Here is a 23,123-nt window from a genome sequence, read left to right on the forward strand (position 1 = left end):
AGATATAGTATAAATCTTAGGACAAAAATTAAGATTAAGCAATATTCAGAAAATTAAATACTAATTAATTAAAAATTAAATGTTTCAAAAACAATTGAACTAAGAAGGTTTTCATGATAGCAAAGAAGTACTAAGAGTAAAACATAAGGTAGATACTGGAATGGCATGTAAATGACCAGCACAAAAAAAGAGTTCTGAAAGACAAGTACAAGCCTTGAGTAAAGTTTTCATGAACTAAACACGCTGTGTTGGTTTTTACCTCTGCTTCAATCGTTCCCCACAGAAGAACCAGGAAGCGAACTCTGTTCCTCCTTTTTATTCATTCATGCGTGAAAAGATCACATGCCATAAAGTTACATTTATCACAGCCCCTAGAAATAATTTAGAATAGGATACAAAGCAGCTCTGGGGTTTGAATGGTGTCAGAAGAATTATTTTAGAACATAAATAAGAAGCTTTGATAATTGCCCATCTTGGTTGTTTTTCTTCATAAAAATGCAGATTATGTGTCGTCTCTGGGGAGATCTGTGGCTTCTCGGTATGCTGATGGTCTCTTCCCACAGATCTACGGGGCAGAAGATGGCCGAGTGTACAACGTAAGTGCTGTCTGTCGATACGTCGGTTCTGGGACACAATGCCGAGGCTGCAGCAGGTCACCACCGGCTGGGAGGTTCAGGCTGAAGATTTTCTTTGGGCAGTGGTAGAGTAATAAAAGTCCTGGCCAAGGAGTTGGCAAAGGATGCCTCTGAGCTGTAAAAGATTACTGAAGAATGCTGTGGCTCAGAGATGAGAAGTTTTGCCTATCAACACTTTGTTTTGCCTCAAACATAAGGGGTGGGGGGAGACAGGAATCTCTGAAGTGAGATGAGAGCCAGGCCCAAGCTACGATGGCCTGACCGAGGTAGGTGGAAGAGGAGCATGTGAGAAGCAAATCTGCCTGGAGTCCTCCGCTCCCAGCGACTCAGCCTGTGGATCTTGTGCCCCGACACAGGTCGGGCCCGGGCCCATGACAGGGAGTTGACAGTCTGTTGGAGACACGGATCCCACTGTGTTCTCCATAACTGTGCATGTCAAGGTATTCCTAATTGTCGTCGCTTGGGGTCCACAGGCAGTCGTTCCAGGAGCCCTGGCAGACCCCAGATGCTCTTGTCCATCACTTGCCGTGATACAGTATCTGCACATATCCGACACACACCCTCCAGTGTACTTTAAGCCACCTCTCCATGACCTGTAATACTTCATACAATGTAAATGCTATGCAGGCGGTTGTAGCACTATGTTATGTGGGGCAGGATGACCAGGAAAAGTCTGTCCATAGTCAATGGAGAAGCAGTTTGCTTTGCATATTTTCTATCCCAGGTCAGTTGAATCTTGAGAACGCTGAGCCCATGGGCGCGGAGGGCTGTGTTTTTAAAAAATCTAAATTATTTTTTTAAATGAAGTCTGACATTGAGACTCTGTATGGAATCTTGAGTTTGGGTTGCTACATCTATGTTTAGACTGAACCTCATTTAAAATCCCTACCTACCTATGAAAAACGTCTGTCTCTCTGCTGCTGAAGTCCACATCCACATCCCTGAGAGCTGTCCTGTTAGCTTTCTGTGTGTGGGGGTGGCACAGGCTGTGGAAGCCAGTGAGGGAGTCAGGAGTCCTGCTCTGGGGGCCCTGAGCAGAGGTGGCACAGCTGAGCAAGGAGCTTGGGGGAGACCTGGAGGGGGCTGGGGGGAGAGTTTAAAGCAATGTGGCATGAAGATGTGGAATTGCACCACGCATTCAGAAAGCAAACCCTTAACAGTTTGGGTGTTTGAGGGTGTTCTGGGAATTGTTAATGCTAATTAAAAGGTACCAGACCTTCTTTTAAAATTTGACTCATTACATACTTTTTCTCACTCTTTTTTTCACCTCTTCTACTTCCCTACACCCTGAGCAACTCTGTGCCCTTGTGCCTGACTTTTGTGAAGGATGATTTATGTGTACGTGGGAGAAATTGCCCACAAGTCTCTGCCACCTTCAGAGGGTCCCAAGGTGCTGGTGGCAGCTGTAAATGAGTGACCCAGACATAGGGAGGCTTGGTCTTTGAGACAGAGGACACAGGGACAAAGGTTATGTGCAGGAAGATGAGTAACTTGGCCGGCCTCCCTTGGAGGAAGACGGGCAGGTGTGCTGGTACGTTGACAAACATTTTCAGAACCATTTTGGCATGTAGTACTTGGGGAAACTTTTTAGTGAGACTCCCTTTTTTATCTGCCTTTGCTCATCTCTTGTTTTTATTTAACTTCTTAAAAGTGCCCCTAGGTATTTTCTGATAATCTGCAAAGATAAAAATATGATCTAGAAACATTAAAGAAATAAAAAAGAGGACTGTATTTTAAGTAGATCACTACCTGTAGCCAAAGGGTTTTCAGCTGTAAAACTAGAGCCCTTGCTGCTGGGTCCTGCGGGGTCACAGGGCCATGGACAGAACTATTCTTATTCTTGATGGTGGCACTGTGGTTCCTCTGACTGCCTTTGGGGTCATCTTTGTGTTTTTGTTTTTGCCTTTTGTCTCCCTTAAGCTGACAGCTAAATCAGAGCTGATCCGTCAGCTTGTGGATCACTTAGCCCAAGCCGTGGAGAGTTACAAGCAGCGGATGGACTGGCTCACCAGCAGGAGCCGGCAGATTTTTGGCGTCATCTTAGAAAAACGCATCACCATAGTGCTGGATTGGGGCGACATTCTGGAGGGGGAGCTCGGTCTATGCCAAGCCGCTCTGACAATGGTCCTCCAGGAGCAGGTGGTCCACGTGACCAAGTTCAATATCATATGGTGAGTTCCCAGAGGAAGCATTTATCTCAGTGAGATTTCATAGCGACTTGCACATAGTTGGAGTTAAGTAGCCTTGCTAGCAAAGTGCTACGGTGAGCGAGGAGGTATTAGAATTTCTTAGAATGTATGATTTTAGTAGAAAGCCTGCGATGAATAAATCTTAGGAAATTTTTATCTGTTTTGCAGAAGGCATCTTAGTTTTCACATTACCAGATTAGAAACACATTTTTTCTTCAATCCCTGGGAAGGTCAAAATATTAGGCTATGAATTATATATTCTTACTCAATGCATATTTAAGGCCATAAATCTCTTGACTTGTTTTAGATTTTAGCTTGGATAATGAATTCAAAGGCCACAGACTTTACTGTTTTCCCACACTGAATTCACATCTCAAGTTGACCCCCTTAATTAGACCAACAGGTGCCTGCTTTATAGAATTTCTCGGATTTCAGAGTCTGCAAATCAATCATTTACGGATTCTTGGATTCAGGAGAATTTGGACTTCCCTGCCGGCCTCTCGTTTGGAACAGGGAACAGTGGTCACACCTCCCTGGGAGAAACATCTGTTGGGGGGAGGCAACCTAATTGAGCTTTTCCTCTTTAAATACCACTTTCAGTTTAATAGAAGGCATCTTTGGAGATGGTGGTTTCTTCCCCCACCCTGGGATTCCTGCTTCTGCCATAGGTATATTATTGAAGGAAGGAAGTGTTAAATCAAAGCCTTTCCTTGCCTTCTTGGACTGCTTCCTGTGGCACATGTATCGTCCAATAGATTTCTCTATCCAGAGAAACCACAAGAGGGGCTACAGTGGGAGCCAGCTCTACATCTGCAGGTGGGCTGGGAGGGACACCAGACCAGTTTATTTGCAATTATAAACCAGAAAAATTTAAATGGCTCCTCTTCTTGAAGCTTGGTACTTTTACCAATCATTTCTAAGCCCAAACTAAATAATTCGACCACATTTTCTCCAGATTTATAAATGAGCACTGCTAATCTCAATGCAATACCATTTTCTTAACCCCCCCCAAAAGTAACTGATGGAAATCCTTCAGGGCAAAAAAAAAGTCATAAAAGAATTATAAATAAAAATTTAGAGCAGTGACACTGTTACCAGCTAACAAAATTTCAGTACTGTGTATTGTTATAAACTTGCTGTTTATAGAAGACCATTTCATATAAACCTGCCTACTTATGAAAATAACTTCAATATTTCTAAAGCACTTGTTAATTTTATTTTTCTTTCTGCATTTGGTGCAGGGTCTCACTACGCAGCTCGGACTCGTAGTGATCCTCCTGTTTCAGCCTCCCCAGTGCTGGGATTACAGGTGTGCACCATGGTGCCCGGTCTCTGTGGTTGGCTCAACATGCCTGGGGGCGGGATCAGTGTGGCATGTGGGGTCAGAGATGGACCCATGGTCCCTGTGCTTGCTTAAGCAGGTGCTTAGTCTGCTGAGCTATCTCATTGGTCCAATGTTTGGGTATTTTAATTCTCGTGTAAACATCGTTTTTTCCTAGTCAGTGTAGAGAAGACAGTGGTGCTTGGGATTATGCTGTGCATTCAGAAAGCACGTTTTCCTTAATGAGGCAGATCTCGCTTATGCAGCGCATGTTTTTTAGTGGCTCTCTGAGGACCGGGGGCTGTGACTGCTGTGCTTTCTCTCTTTGTTGTTGGCGCCACCGGGCTCGCTGCACCTGGTTCTGAGCCTGAGGGCTGACTCTGCAGCAGTGGCAGTGATCCCTGCCTGTGACCACTCCATGTGATTGATTTCAGGGCTGCTCAAGTGCCTGTGAAGTGGCAGGAACATGCCATGCCTGCGACCCCGCAATCCATAGCTGCTGCCATCAGTTGGATTGAAAAACTCACTTTTGAGCCTTTGACTATGAGTGGGGTTAGCCGTTTGGATGCCCTGCTGGAAGCTGGGAAAGACAAAAATGTAAGTGTCACCCATGGCTGGCCCAGGCCACCAAGGTGGCCTCAGATGTGACCTTGCACACTCAGTGTCTCCATGTTGCTTTTTGACTGACTTTAGCATTGAGGCATGCCATAAACTGTAATCCTGTTTGTCCCTGCGTTTGTGATCAGTCATGGATTCTAGACCCTAAGTAGGCATCAAAATGGTGTTTTGGGGAGAGCAGAGCTGGACCAGCCAAAATGAGTTTTCCACATCCCCTGAGCCCCGCTAGTCTTTCTTTGGAGTGATCGTGGCCACAGGGCAGACCCCCACGTGGCCAGGGCCAGAAGAGCTGAGCACTGCTCACACCTGCCGAGAATCAAGGAAGCAGGAGTTCAGACCATCACTGTGCATCCAACACATCACCTCCACCCCCGATTCTCCCGCCTGTCAGGGAAACCCAGTTGTCTCTTGTGTGAAGCAGAGAGGGGCTAGAGGACTCCGAGAACCTGGAGGATGAGGACTAGGGTGTCTGGAATCCACAGTTTGACTTTCCTAGCTCCTCTGCAAAGCTGGTCTATCAGTCTGTCTTGTGCTTTCCAAGGTGAGGTACACTCAAGCTGCCCCCTCCCACGTTCATTTTTCATATGCTAATGCATTGACGGAAGCATTTTAAAAGGGACCTTAGCAAACAAAGGTTTACTTGGAAGAAACCTCTCCCTCTCCCTCTCTCACCCTTCCTCCCTTTCCCTCTTTCTCCTTCTCTCTCTCTCTCTGTCTTTCCCTATCTCTCTCTCTGTCTCTGTCTCTCTGTTTCTGTCTCTATCTCTGTCTCTGTCTGTCTCTGTCTCTGTCTCTCTGTCTCTCAGTCTGTCTTTCTGTCTCTCTGTATCTTTGTCTCTGTCTCTCTATCTCTGTCTCTGTCTCTCTCTATCTCTGTCTCTCTGTCTCTCTCTCTGTCTCTCTGTCTCTATCTCTGTGTCTCTGTCTCTCTATCTCTGTCTCTGTCTCTCTCTGTCTCTGTCTCTCTCTATCTCTGTGTCTCTCTCTGTCTCTGTCTCTCTCTATCTCTGTGTCTCTGTCTCTCTATCTCTGTCTGTCTCTCTGTGTCTCTGTCTCTCTCTGTCTCTGTCTCTCTCTATCTCTGTGTCTCTGTCTCTCTATCTCTGTCTCTGTCTCTCTCTGTCTCTCTCTATCTCTGTGTCTCTGTCTCTCTGTGTCTCTGTCTCTCTCTATCTCTGTGTCTCTGTCTCTCTGTGTCTCTGTCTCTCTCTATCTCTGTGTCTCTGTGTCTCTGTCTCTCTCTCTGTCTCTGTGTATCTCTGTCTGTCTCTGTTTCTGTCTGTCTCTCCCTTTCCCTTAGAGGGTCTCTCTAAAACACAGCTGCAGCAATAGCCCTCACAGAGCATTATTGATGCATAAACTCCTGTTGCATCCCATGGGAAAGGAGCTGGCTCATGGGAAGAGCACCCTGTGGGGTACTGAGGAAGTAACTGGTGGGTGAGGGGAGTGGCATCCTCAGAGCCCAGGTGAGCTCGGATCCTGGTGTCTGCTTTGCAATATGGTGTGGGTTCCGGGATGAACATCTTTCGAGAGGTAGCAAGCTCCCTGGCCTTTATGAGGAGGGTGGGCTGCTAGAAGGCTCGGGAAGGCTTATGGATGCAGGGTGTGAGTGTTTTGGGGATAGAGAAGGCTGTTCACTCCCAGCTCTGGTTCTCGGCTGCCAAGGAAGGCTGGCTGAAGAGCTTTTGCTTTCAAGGGAAGGACATCTGCCTACAGATCCTGGGGTTTGTGAACTAGATATGGAACTGAGGGATTCCATCTCCAAACTAGGCTTGGGAGTTTGAATTAAAGGGTGGAGGTCCGTACAGGACCAGAATGGTGAATTTGCTGAGTGGTGGAGGACTCTGGTGGGGTTAGCACAGGGTGACAAGGACCTGGAAGCCCGGGAGGCCAGACTGGTCAGGGTGATGGGCAGGACCTTGGATTATACTAGATCAGTGCCAGGAGGAATGCTCACCCGCAGGGAGGGCACCCACCAGGAAACCAAAATGGGCCAAACCAGGAAAGAGCTGTCATAGGTACAGGGAGGACCTGGGGCTTAGATGCAAGGTCTGGAGTCGGCCAGAAACGTGGCGGCATTCAGAGTCAGATGAACAACTTTGCCCTGCCTCTTGCTGCTGTTCTTGACATTCATGTTTGCTCCTTGAAGAGCAGAGATTTTGTACCCGGAGGCCTTGGGGCTGCTAGAACAGGCTCTGACAGGGAGCATTTGGCACAGAGGCAGCCAACTCCTGTCTGTTTATTCTCCCCAACCCAAAGCTGCAGCTGGGAAGAGGCCAAGAACTCGTTGGCTGGGCATAACACGGGTTACTGTGGGAAGCTACAGCACCCATGGGCCAGACAAAATCAAACATTTCCAGTGAAACCGTAAAGTCTCCCCCTATTGTCTGTAGTATGAAATGGGAAGAGGCTTTGACTCCCTCTCCAGAGGGTGCATGGAACCTATGCGTTATTTTAGTCAGCTCAGTAAGTAGGAAAGTGCTGGCAGAGACAGGAAGCAACTCCTGGTCGGAGCCTTGAGACGGGGCTTTGCTCCCAAGGGGCACAAAGGTGCTGGTGATGGCAAGACTGTTCCCTTGCAGATGGCTCGATTTAGCCAGGCACCCTCCTGGACTCCATGCTGGTCAGCAGTGTTGGCCCTGGGTGCAGGAGCTGAGCCCTTGGGGCTGGAGGAGTCCAGAAAGTGCAAAGAGAGACTTCTGTGGCCAATGTGTCTGTCCCCTCCTGTCTGAACTTTCACAGTTCTGGGATTTGCATCCCTCACTAACATGAGACCGGTTTTCCCATTAACCAGCACAGCATGGTGGTCAAGAACCAGGGCCCCTGGACTCACACCCCCTGGGTCTCCCAGCTCCAGGGTAAGTCACTTCATGTACACAAGCTTCAGCTTCTTCATCTGTAGATTGGGCATGATAATAATAGCAATTCGTGATCCACACAACTTTTCTGAATTAAAAAAAAAAATCATTTTAATTCATCATCCCAAAGAGAAGAAAACACTGAGGCCATTTTGCTTTAAGAGGCATTTTGGCCGTAGGGGAAGGGGTCGAGGTAGGTGACACATCTGCTTTTTTCTCTTTTTCTCAATGTCGTTACTAAGGGAACAGAAACAAGAGGCTGAAAGGGTGTGTGCAAGGGTGGGGGTGGGGCTGGTGGCCTCCACACAAGCTCTGCCCCAGGAGCTAAAAGTTGACTGAATCACTCAGTCCTGAGGCTGAGTAATGAGGTTACTGAATAACCAAGAAGGGCACAGCCCAAGAGGAAATCCCTGACTCATCGCTGGCTGCAGCAGTTTTCAGTTTCACAAAACCCTGGGAGGAGAGCATTTCTGTGTATGGATTCAGACGCTTTGGTTATTCCCAGAGCAAAGGAGTTCTGTGTGCAGCAGACAAGCAGAGGTGTCCCAAGCCACCGAGGCCACTTAGGGATGTGTGGGCTCGCTGGAGATGCTCTTCCCATCTTGGGCCATGTGGCATTTTAGTGCCCGTGATGCATGACTCCGTCCCCCTGCTCAATTTGGGCCCAGATGCAGATTGAAAGCCTCGTGAGTAACAGAGATGAACAGAGGAGCCTACTGAGCGCAACCTGTGCGGGCGATGCTAGCACCAGGAAAAGAGGAGAGTGAGGGCCAGACAGCTCAGCGGATTCAAGTGCCTGCTGAGGCAGGCTCAGGACCAGGTTTGATCCCTCACAATCCGTGCTGGCCCTGCCCCTGCCCCTGGGGTGCACTGAGCCAGCGACTGAGACTGGGCGTGGTGGTGCGCGCCTGTAATCCCAGCGCTTGGGAGGCTGAAAACAGGAAGGACACTACAAGTCCGATCTCTGTAATGAGATCCTGTAGACATTGTACTAAATACATTTAAAAAAAAAGTAGAATGTATTTGCTGGAAGAGTAATTCAATGGCTTAGTAAGTAATATCTGGAAAAAGTTTCTCCCTATTTGCTCCTCCTGCCTCCTAGATGGTGGGTGGGAAGGAATCACACAGTCTTCTCTCGCCTCCTAGCAGGTCATTTTTAAAGTAGGGAGCTGGTGAGGAAAGGACCAAGAAGCTGTTGGAGGAGGGCCGGGCTGAAGGACTGGTCTCAGTTCCCACTCAGCCTGCTCCTGCTCCCCGCCAGGACCCTCTGCCAACCTACCTCTGTCTTTCCCCCTTGGATGTACAGCCTGCCCTCCAGAGCCTCCTCACCAATGGGGGGCCCAACCATAAGTCCACCTAGCTCGATACCAGCTGAATTTAAACCCCAGGTTTGAAGTTAAGGGACAACCACTTGGTGACTGTCTTCAGCTCAGGGAAGTGGGATTAATGTAGAGAAGGCATCATGAATTCTAAAGGGACGGCAAAACCTACTTCTTAAATCACAATAAGTTTACTGGGATCGGTTCCTTGGTTATTTGCAGAAAACAGCCAATTAGGGAGAGGTGAAGATGATAAAGATGCCTGGCTCTCCTTGGGTTTTTACTTTCTGATCTATAACATTCAGTGAATGTTACTATTGAAAATAATTTACTACAGCAAAAGACACAGTGACGTTATCCCCACAGAACACTCCCACTCCCTTTGACCCCACTTATCCTGCCTTTCTTGCCACTGCCTGCAGCGGTTCTGGGAGTCCTCTTTCCTCGGTGTCCCCAGGTGCACTGCTGTGGCTGCCTTTGTGTCCCGAATGGATTCAAACTGTTTACCCTCCATGATCACTTTGACTCTGGGGAGTTGCCAGAAGCCACGTAGTGCCAGATCTGGTGACGAAGGTGGACAAGGGCCAGCGTCGTGCTTTCATAAGCCTGCCTTTCCACTGAGTGGCACCAGCAGCAGCCCTCACTGTATTTGTGGTCACACTTCCTAAAGACAGTCATAGAAGAGGACTTCCGGAACTGCTTTAGAGAGTAACAAGAATGATGGAATAAGTGTGTTTGAAACAAGGGAGAATATTTAGAGGGGGATTACTGACGCAGAGTCTTTTACCACAATAATTTTTTTAAAAATTTAAACATTCACCATACGTTCTGAACACCCCTTTTGATTGTATAAGCATAAGTACACACTTGTAAATAATCACCTCAGAACTCAGGAAGAACAAGCTACATCTCTTTTTTTTACAAGTGAAGAAACTGAAGCTAAGTCACGTACCTGAGGCCACAGAGCTCTTCAGTGGCTGGGGAAGGTGAACACAGGAGAGGCAGCATCCTGCAGAAGAGTGACTGCTGTGGCTGAGTTTAGGGGAGACATTGCAAGGGCCCCCTTTGTGGTCGTCTTATCTCTCTAAATTAAGCCGGGAGCACTTGGGAGGATGGTTCCCTAGCTGGGTGAGGTGGGTTCTTGCATCTCTCAGAAGCCTTGGTTAAAGAAATGTGTGTGTGTGTGTGTGTGTGTGTGTGCGCGCGCGCCCGTGTAGTTCCTCACATGGATCTCCCATTCTGCTTACGGGCTGGCGTGATGGCGTGGCGCACAAGGACATGGGTGAGGGCTAGGGGACAGACTTGGATCTGAACCAGCCTTATAAAGGCAGGACAGCCTCATCTGCCTGGCGAGGCATGTACTTCCCTGGTGAAATGAAAGCAGAGGAAGAACCAGCAGGGACGATGCCCTCCCTCCTGCCTTCTGTCCTGACTGAGGATGGATGTGCTCAGACTGCAGAATTCTGGCACCGCCTTGGAAATGGCTAACAAGCTTCCTGCACACAGAGGCTGTGCCAGTATTTCCCTGGTTTCCTGACTTGAAAATAACTGCTCCTAACCTGTGTAATGTATTCATGGGCCCAGGGAATGCTAGTCTCCAAGTCCACCAACCCTATTTTTCTTACCCAGTACTGGAGATAGTGTCCATTGCTAAAGTTCCTCTTGGCACCAGATCTTAAACATCTCGCTTGCTGACCTTGCCTCCTAGGTCCTCACAAAACACTGAGCAGTGCTGCAGTTCTTTTAGCTCATTGTTTTTAAAGAAACTTTCGGATGAGTCCAGTGTCAGGTGGGATGTGGGAGGGAGCTAACCCATTGTGCCTCTATTTTGCAGATTGAGTCCATCTACTACTTCATTGTGGGGGAGGTTCCCAAGGTTCTTGAGGAACTTCTCCTTGAGAGAGTTTTGGAAATCCCATGTCTGGTCCACACAGTGTCCTTCAATGCCAGAGGAGAAGGCACAATAGCTTTCCTAAAGGAACTGAGTGCCCGGACCCACAGCAGGTAGGCAGAAATTGTGCTTTGGGTGGCAGTGGTGGGTGGTCTGTGCACAGGAGCTCGGCAGTAGAAATGTACTTCCCAAGCTCTAGAAGCCAGGAAGGTCAAGGTCAAGACCAATGTGGTTTCTGGTAAAGGGTTTCTTTTGGGCTCGAAGATAGGTGGCTTCTTACTGTGTCCTCACATAATGACAGATAGACAGTGAGTGAGTTACCTGACATCTCTTCCTTTTCTCAGGAGGTTGCTTAGCAGATCACAGCCCCATTCTTACGAATTCATGCAACCTTTATTCTCTTCTTATAGAGCCTCTCCCCAACTGTGGTGGTGCAGTTCAGTCCATAGCAGGAGCTGAGGGTGACAAGTTGTCTTTGCAGGGGAGGTCATCTCATCTGTTGGCCTCTTCTTTTAATGTGTGTGTGTGTGTGTGTGTGTGTGTGTGTGTGTGTGTGTGAAGTTAGGTCCCCTGTGAAAGAAGACCACCTACTTTTGTGGTGGCAAAGAGATTTATTGAGTCCTTTCCTAAGTTAGCCTGTCTGAAATTATACAGTGAGTGCCCGCGGCATTTGATCTCAAGCATAGGAGCTCATCCTAGTGGCCAGGGGAGCTGGTTAGCTACACAGAGGCCTAGGATTTGCCTTGCTGGGTGATCCGACTTAGTAGAGAGGAGCCTGGGAATGTACATTTTTTTGCCCAGCACTTTGCATAAGAACTGTTTAAGGAACTTGATGCAAATACAGATGCCAGGGCCACAGGCCCAGGGATCCTGAAGAGGGCAGAATTTTCCTTTGTAACAAGACAGAGGTTCAGAGGCCCGCTACTCTGGCTGCTCTTACATCACTTTGAAATCCTTGAATGACAGGAGACTTGACTTTGATCTGGGTTTCTGAACACCCAAGCACAAAAGGGACCTCCCTGCCTCTTCTTCTCTATGGGAAAGAGAAAACGAAGGCTGGAAGGGCCACCTCTCTTGCTGGTGCTGTGCTCTCAGCACCTGGAATGCTCCTTCTGAGTACACTAAAGCCCAGGGAGTAATTTAGGGTACGAGGAGCTGCAGTTCAGCTACAGAGCTCTAGTGGTCCTGGTTGTTCTCTTGATGTGCCTTGGACCATTGGGCCTGACTAGAGCAGTTCACATCCAGCTGGAAACAGTGGTTTCCAGGTGTCTCAGCTTGCAGGAGGCTGCCTAGGTCTAGTGGCCCCCTCAGTTGGATTCTGGTTGCTTCATGCCCAAGGCTGTTTGGGGTGGACCCCCAGTGCACCTCAGTGCTATATTCTAAGGACTCTGCAAAAGCCTTTTCCAGTGGTGGCACGTGCCTGCCTGGGTGTGTCAGCAGCAGGAGGAAGCTGCCGACTTTTCTGTTCTCCTTTCCTAATCTGAGAACACACCAGAGAGTGGGAAATCCTGGGCATCAAAAGCCCAGGCATTCAGGATGTGGGGCCGTCCAGGACAGACCTTGCCTGACTTTCCTGCTTGGTGCTTTCTGCCCTGGATGAAGCTCCTAGACGAGGCTGGCATGGTCAGGCTGGGAGCCCATGGGCAGGCCTTAACACTTGTCCATATCAGAGTTCTTGTCATTAGTGCTTATCCTTGGATCCTTGGGAAGTGTGTGTGTGTGTGTGTGTGTGTGTGTGTGTGTGTGTTTGTGTGTGTGTGTTGCATGAAAGCTGAATCTGGTCAACAATAGTGAATTTAGCCAGTACTGCTCAAATCACTTGCTTTCAAACCTGAGTTTGTGACATTGGGAGTCGCTCTTGGGGTCCTGTTTAGACTCTTGACTCATCAACACTGACTTGACTTGGTGGAACCATGGAAGAAAAGAACACAGAGAAATAGGGGATCATTTTTCCAGGACTATGAACTACCCTTTGGCTGGGCTAATCACCCTCTCATGAAAAGATATGACAAGGTAGAAGGGAAAACAGAGAACATGTTTAGGGTTAAGACTCTCAGCAGCAGGAAGAGGAACTTCACAGTCATAGAAAAATTAGCATTTATCTGCAGATGCCTGATGTTGAACATCCTTCGTGTTCCAGATTCCATGCATTTGCAGAGAGAACGGAGTGTGTGGAATTTCCTACATTCTCCACAAAGGATGATCACAGTGTGATTTCTTGGAATTCAAGGAAACTGAAAGGAAAACTCCCCCCAGGTACCTGGAATCTGAAAGGAGCAGTGTAGTTTGTATCTTTATCATTTCAGGTCATCTCAGTAAGTCAGGGAATACGGAGTGAGGTAGGCATCCTATTGTGCATTACTGGGGTGGCACAGGGGTGTGGCTATTGGATGTTAGTGATGAATTTGTTAGCCTAGCAGATGGGCCTGTTATTAGCCAGGAAAGTGTTGCAGGTGCCTGGTTCACTGAGGCTGCAGGGGGTGGCACCACCACTCTCAGGAGGTCCCCCATCCTACCCGAGATGTTGTGGATACTGTGAGTGGATGGACTTGCTGCTGGGAGGGCCTGGACTGCAAGGGACTTGTATGGCTGCAAGGGACTTTTATGCACAAACCACATTTTTCATTCAGATTATGATCTAGAGAATGAGGTCACGGCGTTAGGGAGAAACAGGGCTGTGATTCAGAAAAGGACTAATGGAAATTTAGTCAGAAAGCCAAGAACGTGGAAGCTCTTGTTGGGCTGAAGAAACTGCAAAGTGCCAAGGACACTGAATAGAAATCACAGAGAAACAGAGAAGGAAGCACCTGTCCTATCACTAGATGAAGGGACACAGTAACTAGGCAGAAGTCTAAGAACACCCACCACAGCGAACCTCCACTCTCCTGCTTGTTTTTAGTTATCAAACAGATTTGTAGCTTCAATATATTGCAAAGACTGCTCTAGGGCTGGGGAGATGCTGCAACATACAGTTCAAGAAAGATTCTTCCATTTGCATAATAGTGTTGGAAATGCTCCCTGGAGGAGGGTGCTGGGACTGTAAGGGGGAGGCAGTTGCATTATCAGGGAGGCTGTCAGATGGGGATAATGGCTAGGGGTTAGCCCAGGACACACAGCCTTTGCAGAATTGAATTCTTAGTAGCCCAGAGCAGAGCGAGGGAGAGGTTCTAGTAGAGCTTGTTGGACCACTATTCTAGCAGTGATCAAACTAATGCCTTTGATCATGACTTGGATGTCTCCAGAGAATTTGAGAAGATGCCAAATGATAAACCAGGTTGATGGTAATTTAAGAAGAAAGTAATTCAGGGTATATGTCATGCCTATTGTAAGTAATTTACAAGATTAAGCTTAGGGATTTGATCAAGATAAGGAATGTATGATGTCATCAGATCCCAAGGCTTGTTGGTTACTGCACACAGGGATACATGTCAGCTCATGTGTTCCATGGGTCCTTAGTCTGTTTTGTGAGGCTATAGCAGAACACACAAGACTGGGTGATTTACAAGGAACAGAGATTTCTTTGACTCATAGTTCTGGAGGCTGGGAAGTCTGAAGGATGGTGCTGCGATCAGGCCATGCTGTATTATTACTCATGCAGGAAAGTGGAAGTGGGGCTAAAAAGGTAAAAGTTAGGGAGCAAAAGAAGGCTGAACTTACTCTGTCAATAACCAGCCCACATCCCTGACAGGACAGTAATCCATTCACGAGAGTAGAGCCCCCTAACTGCCACTTTCTGGGCCCCACCTTCTATTAGTTTTGAATTGGTGATTAAAGTTTCCAAAACATGAACTCTGAGGGACACATTCAAATCACAGTACTTGGTAACTGAGTTAAGAAAGCAAGCATGTGGCTGCAGCGCTAACATTTTCCACCACGATCATCTTTCCAGCCCTGCAAAGCATACAAATTAAATTACAGATAACAACATTTTTCCTAGAATGAAGTGTTCTGTGTGGCTGGCTATTCTAAACTCCTTTCAGTGATCACATGTCCTGGTGGGGGTGCTGTGAAATCCAAAATATGCAGTTTTATCTCCTCAATCCATCACAGTGTCCCCAAAATGCCAGCATTTTGAAGCCTACATTTCCTACTACGAAAAAAAAAAAAAAAAAAACCTGAAATCTTTGACAGATTATTTTGGCTTGGAAAAATGTGTGGTTTTCAACTTCACCTAGGCTTTAGTGGCAGCTCTTTAAACATTTCCTGATTGGTTCATTCTCTGCGTTACCATATAATCATTTATCACTACCCATTACCCAGGTCACTCTCTAATGATTCCTTAGGAGATAATTTTATCTCCCATTATGTACAACATGGAAACCAGCAAGTGAGGAGCACACTTGGAAATCTGAAAGAAATTTCTGGCTGTTACTGACTTTTTTGCATTCTGGATCAACAGCTTTCAGAATAGGACTTACTCACACAATTTGGCTCCCTGCCCAATGTAAAAACAACACAGTCATGGTAAAGAATATTTTAAAATTGTAATTAAATATAAATAACATAACATTTACATAAAAATTTCAATGTACAGCTCAGTGTGTATTCACAAATATATTCACAGTGTTGCTCAGCCTTCTCTACCATTCATCTTCAGAACTCTTCATCTTTCCAAACTGAAACTCTCTATTCAGTAATGACTTCTCAAGTCCTAGTCTGTTTGTGCTACTGTGACAAAATGTGTAAGGACCAGAAATTTATTTCTCACACTTATGGAGACTAGGAAATCCAAGATCAAGACACTGGACGATTCAGTGTCCGGTGAGGACCCAGTCTCTGTTTTCAAGACACTACCTTATTTCTATGTCCTTTGGAGAAAACAAACCCTACCTTGTTATGGGGAAAAAAGGATAGAAGGGCCAAAGAGGGCCAGCTGATACCTCCCTCAACCTCTTTCACAAGGTCACTGCATTAACCACTTTCCCATTTTGGGGACAACATCCCTGCTATATACAATTTAAGGAAGAGAGGTTTATTTTGATTTAGGGCTTCAAAGGGTTCAGGCATAGTTATTTGGCTTCCAGGCAGAATGACATAGGAAATATGTCTAATCCATTATAGCTGGGTATCAGATAAAGAGAAAGGAACAAGGGGCAGTAGTAGACTCTTCCAGATTGTGCCCTATTAGCAGGGCCCTACTTTTCTTTTCTTTTTGCGGAACCGGGGATTGAACTCAGGCTCTCGCGCTTACCAGGGAAGTGCTTATTCCACTGAACCATCTCCCCGGCCCAGGGCCCTACTTTCTAAGAGCACCTTCATTTCTGAACTCATCCATGGATTATTCCACTGATGAGTCTAGAGCCCCACGATCCAATCACCTTCCAAAGCCCCACCTCTAAACACATGAGACTTTGGGGAGGCAGCCTAGGTCTAAACCTACCAAGCCCTAATCCATACTTTTGTTATTCAGTCATTTCTCCAAAGATGTCTCCTTTTACTATCATCCTGTTAGTTATTAGGGTTCAACATGAATTTGGAGGACACGTATGCTCAAATCATAGAAGCCTACTTGCCCTCCCCCAGTGCATGGCAGCCACTCTGAACTTTATAATGTGACTACTCTAGATAGCCCATAATAAGAGGAACTGTACAGCATTCTGTGACTAGTTTATTTTTTCTAGCATTGTCTTTGTGGCTCATTTATAGCTTGAGTAGTCAAAATTTCCCTTCTGAGTAACATTATACCTTATGTCGATGCCACGCTTTATTTAACTATTCATCCATCAAGGGACGCTTGCGTTGCTTCCACCTTTTGGCTATTGTAAATAATTCTGCTGTGATCTTGGCTATGTAAGGGTCTTTCTGAGACCTTGCTTTCCATTATTCTGGGTATATGCCCATAAGTGGGAGAGATCATATACATTGATTCTATTTCTATTTTGTTCTAGTTTGTTGTTTTCTGTATTTTGATGGTCGCCATTCTAACGGTGATAAAATGTTGTGTTGTTATGCTCTGATTTGCATTTCCCTACTGAGTAGTAGTGATGGACATCATTTCATGTATTTGTTGAAATATGTATTTTTTGTGGTACTGAGGATCGAACCTAGGGGATGTCCTACCACTGAGTTCCATCCCCAGTCTCCCCTCTTTATTTTGAGAGAGGGTCTCCTTACCACATTCACGGTGAGGGGACACTCTTTATGTCTCACTGCCAGGTGGCTCTGGTTTGAATTGGTTTGATCCTGTTGGCTTGAACCATTGAAGATACATGCATGACTGTCCCATTGGGCCATTTATACCCGCTTCTCAGGGACTCTGCTTACACTAAAGCAAAGAACAGGACTGATTTAGTATATCAGATGTCGTTATTTTGCAGCTCCTCGAGGAAAACGTTAAAATTGTATAAAATTATAATACAGCTAACTTGTGGTACAGCAGTTGTAACGCTATATTATACACAGCAGCAAGGGTGCTTGTAAGATTTCCATGCTGAAGTTAGAGGACTAATTATTGATAAACTATTTCAGAATAGAAAAAGTTCTTCTAATGAAATAGATTTTTTGATTATTATAATAATTTTAGCTGGTACAAGTAGTAACAACTAGCATTTATTTTTTTTGATAGCAATTATTCAATTTCAAGCAGTTCACTAGACCTGGTCCTTTTATATACTTTTTAGTTAATTTTGCTAGTATAATGGCTGATGCGTTTATACCGCCGGAGGTGCGAGCCATCCACTGGGACAGTCATGCATACTCCACTGGTGGTCCAAGCCAGTGGGAATATGTTAAAGTCACGCAACTAGGACCTGAATTTGTCAAGAATCTCCTTGCCTTAGCCTCCCAAAGTCCTGAGATTATAGGCATGTGCCGCCTTGCCCAGCTAGAAATAAGTAACAGTTTGGTGCAATCTTTTAAAACTCAGAAGTTCTGCAGAGGTCCATCTGATCACAGTGAAGACCCAGTCCCCATTTATCCTACCAGGAATCAACGCCTGCCCCCTGCTGCTCCCTTGCCTGCCTGTGGATGTGAGAATCTATGGCAGATCCTGCCCCACCTCCTCCCAGGGGGCTGCAAAGAACTGGATGCAGTTCTCACCTTTTGCCAGGACCTCTCTTCCTCTCTTCCAAGCCAAGGGCAGTCTCCTTTGTGGTTGCAACTTTTATTACTGTATTGGTTATACATAATAGTGAGTTTCATTTGGCACATTAATGCCTGTTGATTACCTACTCTGATCATTGTTCTAGCCTTATCACCCCTTCCCTTTCTCTTCATTCCCATAATCCCCTTCTTTTTGAATAGTATCCCTTCTATTTTCATGTCATCTCTTAATTTTCTTTTACATTCAACAAATGAGAGGATATGTGGTATCCAACATTGAGTCTGGCTCAAGTTGTTGCTTAAACCAACGGTCTCCCATTTCCCTCTTTTGTGTGTGTGTGTGTGTGTGTGTGTGTGTGTGTGTGTGTGTTTGGCAGATGACATGGTTTTATTCTCTTTATGGCTGAATAATATTCCATTGTCTGCTTTGCCATATTTTCTTGATCCACTCACCTGTTGAGGGGCACCGCGGTTGATTCCATAGCTGAGTTGTTATGAATTTCATTCCAATAAACACAGGCATACCTGCTGGCTTCAATTCCTGGGCAGTATACCTAAGTTGGGTTAAACGATAATTCTAGTTTCAGTTTTTAAGGAGCCTCCTACTGGTTTCCATAGTGGTCATACTAATTTGCATTCCCAACAGCAGGGTAGACGTTTTCTTTGCTTCCTATGTCTTCACTGATCCTTTATTGTTTGGTTTTGTATTCCTGGTGACAGCCATTGTGACTGGGGTGTGGTGGTGTCGCCAGGTAGTTTTGGTTTAGAGTTTCCCAATAGCTGAAGATGGGGGCATTTCTTCACACTCTTCATGGCTATTGGGGAGGTGTGTGTTCAACTCACCTTGTAAAAAAAATTAATTCAAAGTGGATCAAAGACCTAGGTATAGACATAAAACATAGGAGAACAGGAGCAGTGATTGAACAGGCAGGCGCAGGCAAAGCCTTCCTGGACAGGATGCCAACAGCAGTCTCCATTTAGTCTGGGAAAAAGTATCTCTCACCCCTGATTTTTCAAAGTGAGTTGATTTGTAAACCCTAACACCTCTCTGGAGTGCAGGCCTTTGAAAGGCAGACTATGTTGCCAGCTACTTCATCTTTCCAACCCTGTCCTATAACTACTTCGGGGCTAATTAGTGGACCTGGATAAAGTACACAAATCCGGTGGCACAAATCAGATTGGGACTTATTACTAAGTAGACGTGTGTAGGATCTGCATTTCGCGTAACAGGCTTGACAAATAGGTTGTCATTGTATCTGCAAATAAATGAATTATGTGTGAGTTATTGCCACCTTTTTGGCCTTTGATTTTGGGGTGATTTCTTGCCTGAACATCTTCCTAAAAAAAAAGTAGTCGAGCTTGAAAGCAATTTCATTGTCTTATTTCTTGCTTCCCTGAAAAGTCACAAGTAGATATACATAACCACTTCCTTACTCTGTGCTTACTTTAGGTTATTATAGATACATTGATTCCTTGGAAAAATTTTGGCCCCAACTTAATTTTTTCCTATTTATTTTCCTAGGGCTGTGCTTTTAGGGGCTGAGAACCTTTTCCAATGCCTTGCCACAGTCAGTATTTGCTGCTTAGAGTGGCTCAATAAGTAATGCATTGCACTGTAAGGTTATTTTTTTTCCTTTATATTACTTTCTAAGAGTACATGGTCTTTTTTGGCTGTCAAATACATGGAGATAGAGGGAAGAAAGGAGGCTACGTTCAGAGCACCCACCCAGCCAGACCCCTTTCTTCTTTTTCTGAGTCCATGTTCACAATGCATAAAGGTTCTGTTCCTCGGGGGTAGCTGGTACATGCGCATCACATGTCTTGATTCTTTTTGTATCCTCTTTCACACTCATCATTTCTTTGTTTAGAAGCAAAACATACCATTGAGCAACCCCTCTAAAGCCCTAATGACAGATAGATTGTATCTGGAGTTTCTTGGACCTGTTGGTTTATAGTTTTGGTCACATTTGGTAAGAGGAGCTGCTGAGGCCTTTGGAAGGGATTAGAAGTGACTGTCCTTCTCTAGGAAGGAGTGCAATCGTACTTAGTGGTAAGCAGGGTCATACTATGGTGCTCCTTGTAGGCATGGCTTCACCTACTTCTCGCTTATGACTGAACTCGGTGAGAGCCTTAAACTCAGCAAGACCATTTATAAAGTGTACATGGTAATTTTTAATTCCCAGAGGCCTTCATATAGGGTGGATTGTTCTGGGTGCCATCTGGGCTTATTGAAGTTTTAGAAGGAAACTTGCAGTGCTTTCTGAGGGCTGTATCTCTAAAAGTGGCGTATTAAATTGCATTCTTAATCCTCTAGGCAGCTGCTTAGTAGGCTGGGAAAGTCCCAAGACTCTGGAGGGAGGGTCTGTTTAGTAGCCTAAAGTCTCATTCTCAGGAAGGAAAAAATCTTCTGATCTTAGGTTTAGAGTAGGCTCCTTCTTTTATTTTTGGTTCTGTCTTCCTATTTCATTATAAAAAAATATTAAACTGAAATGGTAAATAAGAATTTGTGAGGGCCAGCCAAATAGCTCAGCGGATTAAAGTACCTGCAAGCAGGCGCAGGGGCCGGGGCTTCAATCCCTGGGCCTGCCCTGCTGGCCCCACACCCGGGGTGCGCTGAGACGGCCATTGAGACGGGGCGTGGTGACGCGCGCCTGTAATCCCAGTTCTCAGGAGGCTGTAAACAGGTGGAGCACTAGGAGTCCAATCTAGTAGTGAGACCCTGAATACCTTGTAGACACTTCCCTAAAGTACAAAAAAAAAAAAAGAATTTGTGAAATGATTTTAGAGCAAAAGTCTTACTAGATGGTCTGTCATCAGGCTAAATAAAGGTAAAGACTTGTGGCATGGATGCAGCCAGCTCAGGGCTTGCGCTGGCCAGCAAGGCCGAGGGACTTGGGGTATCAGGTGCTTCTGGCTTGGAAATCCAAAGAGATCGGTGCTAGCATGAACACTGGGGCTGAAATTTGAGCTCTGCACTCCTAATTCAAGCTAGATCCCCCTGCCCTGTACCTGTGAGAGGAGGAAACACACTGCAAACACACACTACGGTACTTCCACATAGTTTCTTGTCCAACCCATGCATTTATTTTTATACAACAGCTCAGAAACCTCTCGTGGTTCTAGTAGACTATGGTGGGGCAATATGGCGGCACACCTGGCAGACATCACTAGTCAATCCTCCATTGCTCTGTTCATCAGGCCTGTCCTGGGCTTTGGCCTTCGCTGCCCAATACTTACCAGGCCAAGAGACTTTAATTATTAGCCCCTCCTATTGATCAGAACCAACACAACAAAGATTTCCTGTTGTGACCACCAGAGTTGTTTCTGTGTGTGTGTGACATGGGCTTTGCAATGAATAAATGAAAACTATTAGGCAAAATGGCAAAAGACAATGTTTTCCAGAGCCTGTTTTTTTATTCATGTCCAATACTCTTGACAAAATAATATTAGAAAACCTGCTCTGTTCTGCCAGCAATCCTTAATGCTCAAAATGTAACAGTAAAACTTTGGTCTTCTATCTTTGGGAACTGTGGTGTGCATATGTAACAATGCCTGCATGTAAAATGTATGCATGTATGTAAAAGACTAAACGTATGTAAAATGTATGTAAAAAGACTAAATAGCTTAATACTGTATTGTATTTACTTGAGCATACATCAGGTTCCTCTTTTAAAGAGAAAAAGAATAATCAAGTCCTGTTCCCAGTGGACCCTTGTGATCTTTAATAAGGAATTTAAGATTTACTGGCCCTTCCTGGAGGCTTGGCATTGTTTCTTTGTTTCTAATCTCCGATTTAATTTGCAAATGCTGGTTGGTGTCTTTTATGGCTTTTTACACTGACAGCAGGAGGCTCTCTCTCTTTCCTTCTCCCTAGAATTCAGTTTAATTCAACAGAGGGGACTGGAGCAGCTGCGCTTCTTGAGTCGTTGCCACATTGCAGTTCTCTAGCCTGAGAGACTTAATTACCTCCAAGTCCTGCTCCTTCTGACAACGAGGTGCCATGAATTTCTTATGGCTGCGCTAAGACAGGCGTGTAGTTAGTTAATGGGCACCAAACACCTTCTGGAGGCTTGGGACTCTCACGAGGGGTGAAGAAGTGAAATTCAAAAGGAACAAAAGGCCAAATTCCCAATCAGAGAATGCCAGACTTCTGGGATATCAATTTTGCTTATGCTTTGTGATTTAGAGTGGCTCCTTACCCCCAAAGCAAGTCCCCAGTTAAGTTAAAACCTGCTTCCCCATCATCCTCCGCTAGTGACCCCCTTCCTGATGTGTGTATGCCCTTAGCTCCCTAACTGGAGAGCTAAGGGCAGGGGGCCCGGAGCTCCTACTCCCTTCTTGGGCTCCTGGCATGGGTTCCTTGTATTAATTTGGCTCCCACCTGCACTATGTCCTGCTCACTGTCATTCTGTCTTGGCACTGGGCAGTGGTGGGCTCTGCCCAGGTCTTGCCCTAACCATTGCAGTGAGCCTCGTAGAATTGTGATGTGGCACAATGGTGCCCCAGTTTACAAATGGTTATTTATTGATTTGGTACAGAGTCTCTCTATGCAGCTCAGATTTATAGTGATCCTCCTGTGTCAGCCTCCCCAGTGCTGGGATTACAGGTGTGTGCCACCACACCTGGTTTTGGTGGCTGGCATGGCATGCAATGCCAAGGATCAAACCAGGGTCTTTGTAGTTGCCAGGCAGGCACTTACACTGTTGAGCTATTTATGCAGCCCTACAAATGGTTTTGTTTGCAATTTGGTTTGTGAACAAGAGCATTCATGAGGTACCACTGTAATTGGGTTTCCAGCATTGACTGACAATGCCTAAGACAGACAGAACCTTCTCAAAAATCTTTTAAAGGCTGGGGATGTTGTTCAGAGAGGTACAGTGCCTCTGCTAAATACAAGCCCAGAGTTTGACCCCTGGTACAAAAAACAAAACAAAACAAACCCTTCTTTTAATTTTTTTATTTTTTAATTAATTTTATTGAGAAAGAAATAGCAATGAGACTGCTTCAAAACAGGTTAGTAAGACAGTTACAGTAATTAATGCATTGCATATTGTTGTCTTCCTAGTAGTTATTCAGAGTACAAGATGAAGACATGATATCTTGTCTAAACACTATTAATACAAATCTTTCTTCTCATTGAACTAAGAGAAAGTAGCTATATATCTATCCTATTTTGTATATACAGATATATATATATATATTTTTTTTTCACTACAAAATGGTCCTTCATTTATATCCCCCTTTTTTGTTT

At 45.6% G+C, this 23,123-nt stretch overlaps 1 protein-coding gene across 2 annotated transcripts in view; it reads left to right on the top strand.

Moving 5' to 3' along the window:
- Window positions 1-23,123, top strand: part of Vwa3b (von Willebrand factor A domain containing 3B) — a 226,717-nt gene that overhangs the window by 23,064 nt on the left and 180,530 nt on the right. For both annotated transcript variants that reach the window (XM_023717542.1, XM_023717541.1), the window contains exons 3-7: window positions 502-596; window positions 2,556-2,806; window positions 4,580-4,742; window positions 10,775-10,944; window positions 12,972-13,087. In XM_023717542.1, the coding sequence (XP_023573310.1) occupies window positions 502-596; window positions 2,556-2,806; window positions 4,580-4,742; window positions 10,775-10,944; window positions 12,972-13,087 (795 nt within the window). The remainder of the gene's footprint in view (window positions 1-501; window positions 597-2,555; window positions 2,807-4,579; window positions 4,743-10,774; window positions 10,945-12,971; window positions 13,088-23,123) is intronic.

This window comes from Octodon degus, unplaced genomic scaffold (genome assembly GCF_000260255.1).
Source record: "Octodon degus isolate 3935 unplaced genomic scaffold, OctDeg1.0 scaffold00052, whole genome shotgun sequence".
NCBI lineage: Eukaryota > Metazoa > Chordata > Mammalia > Rodentia > Octodontidae > Octodon > Octodon degus.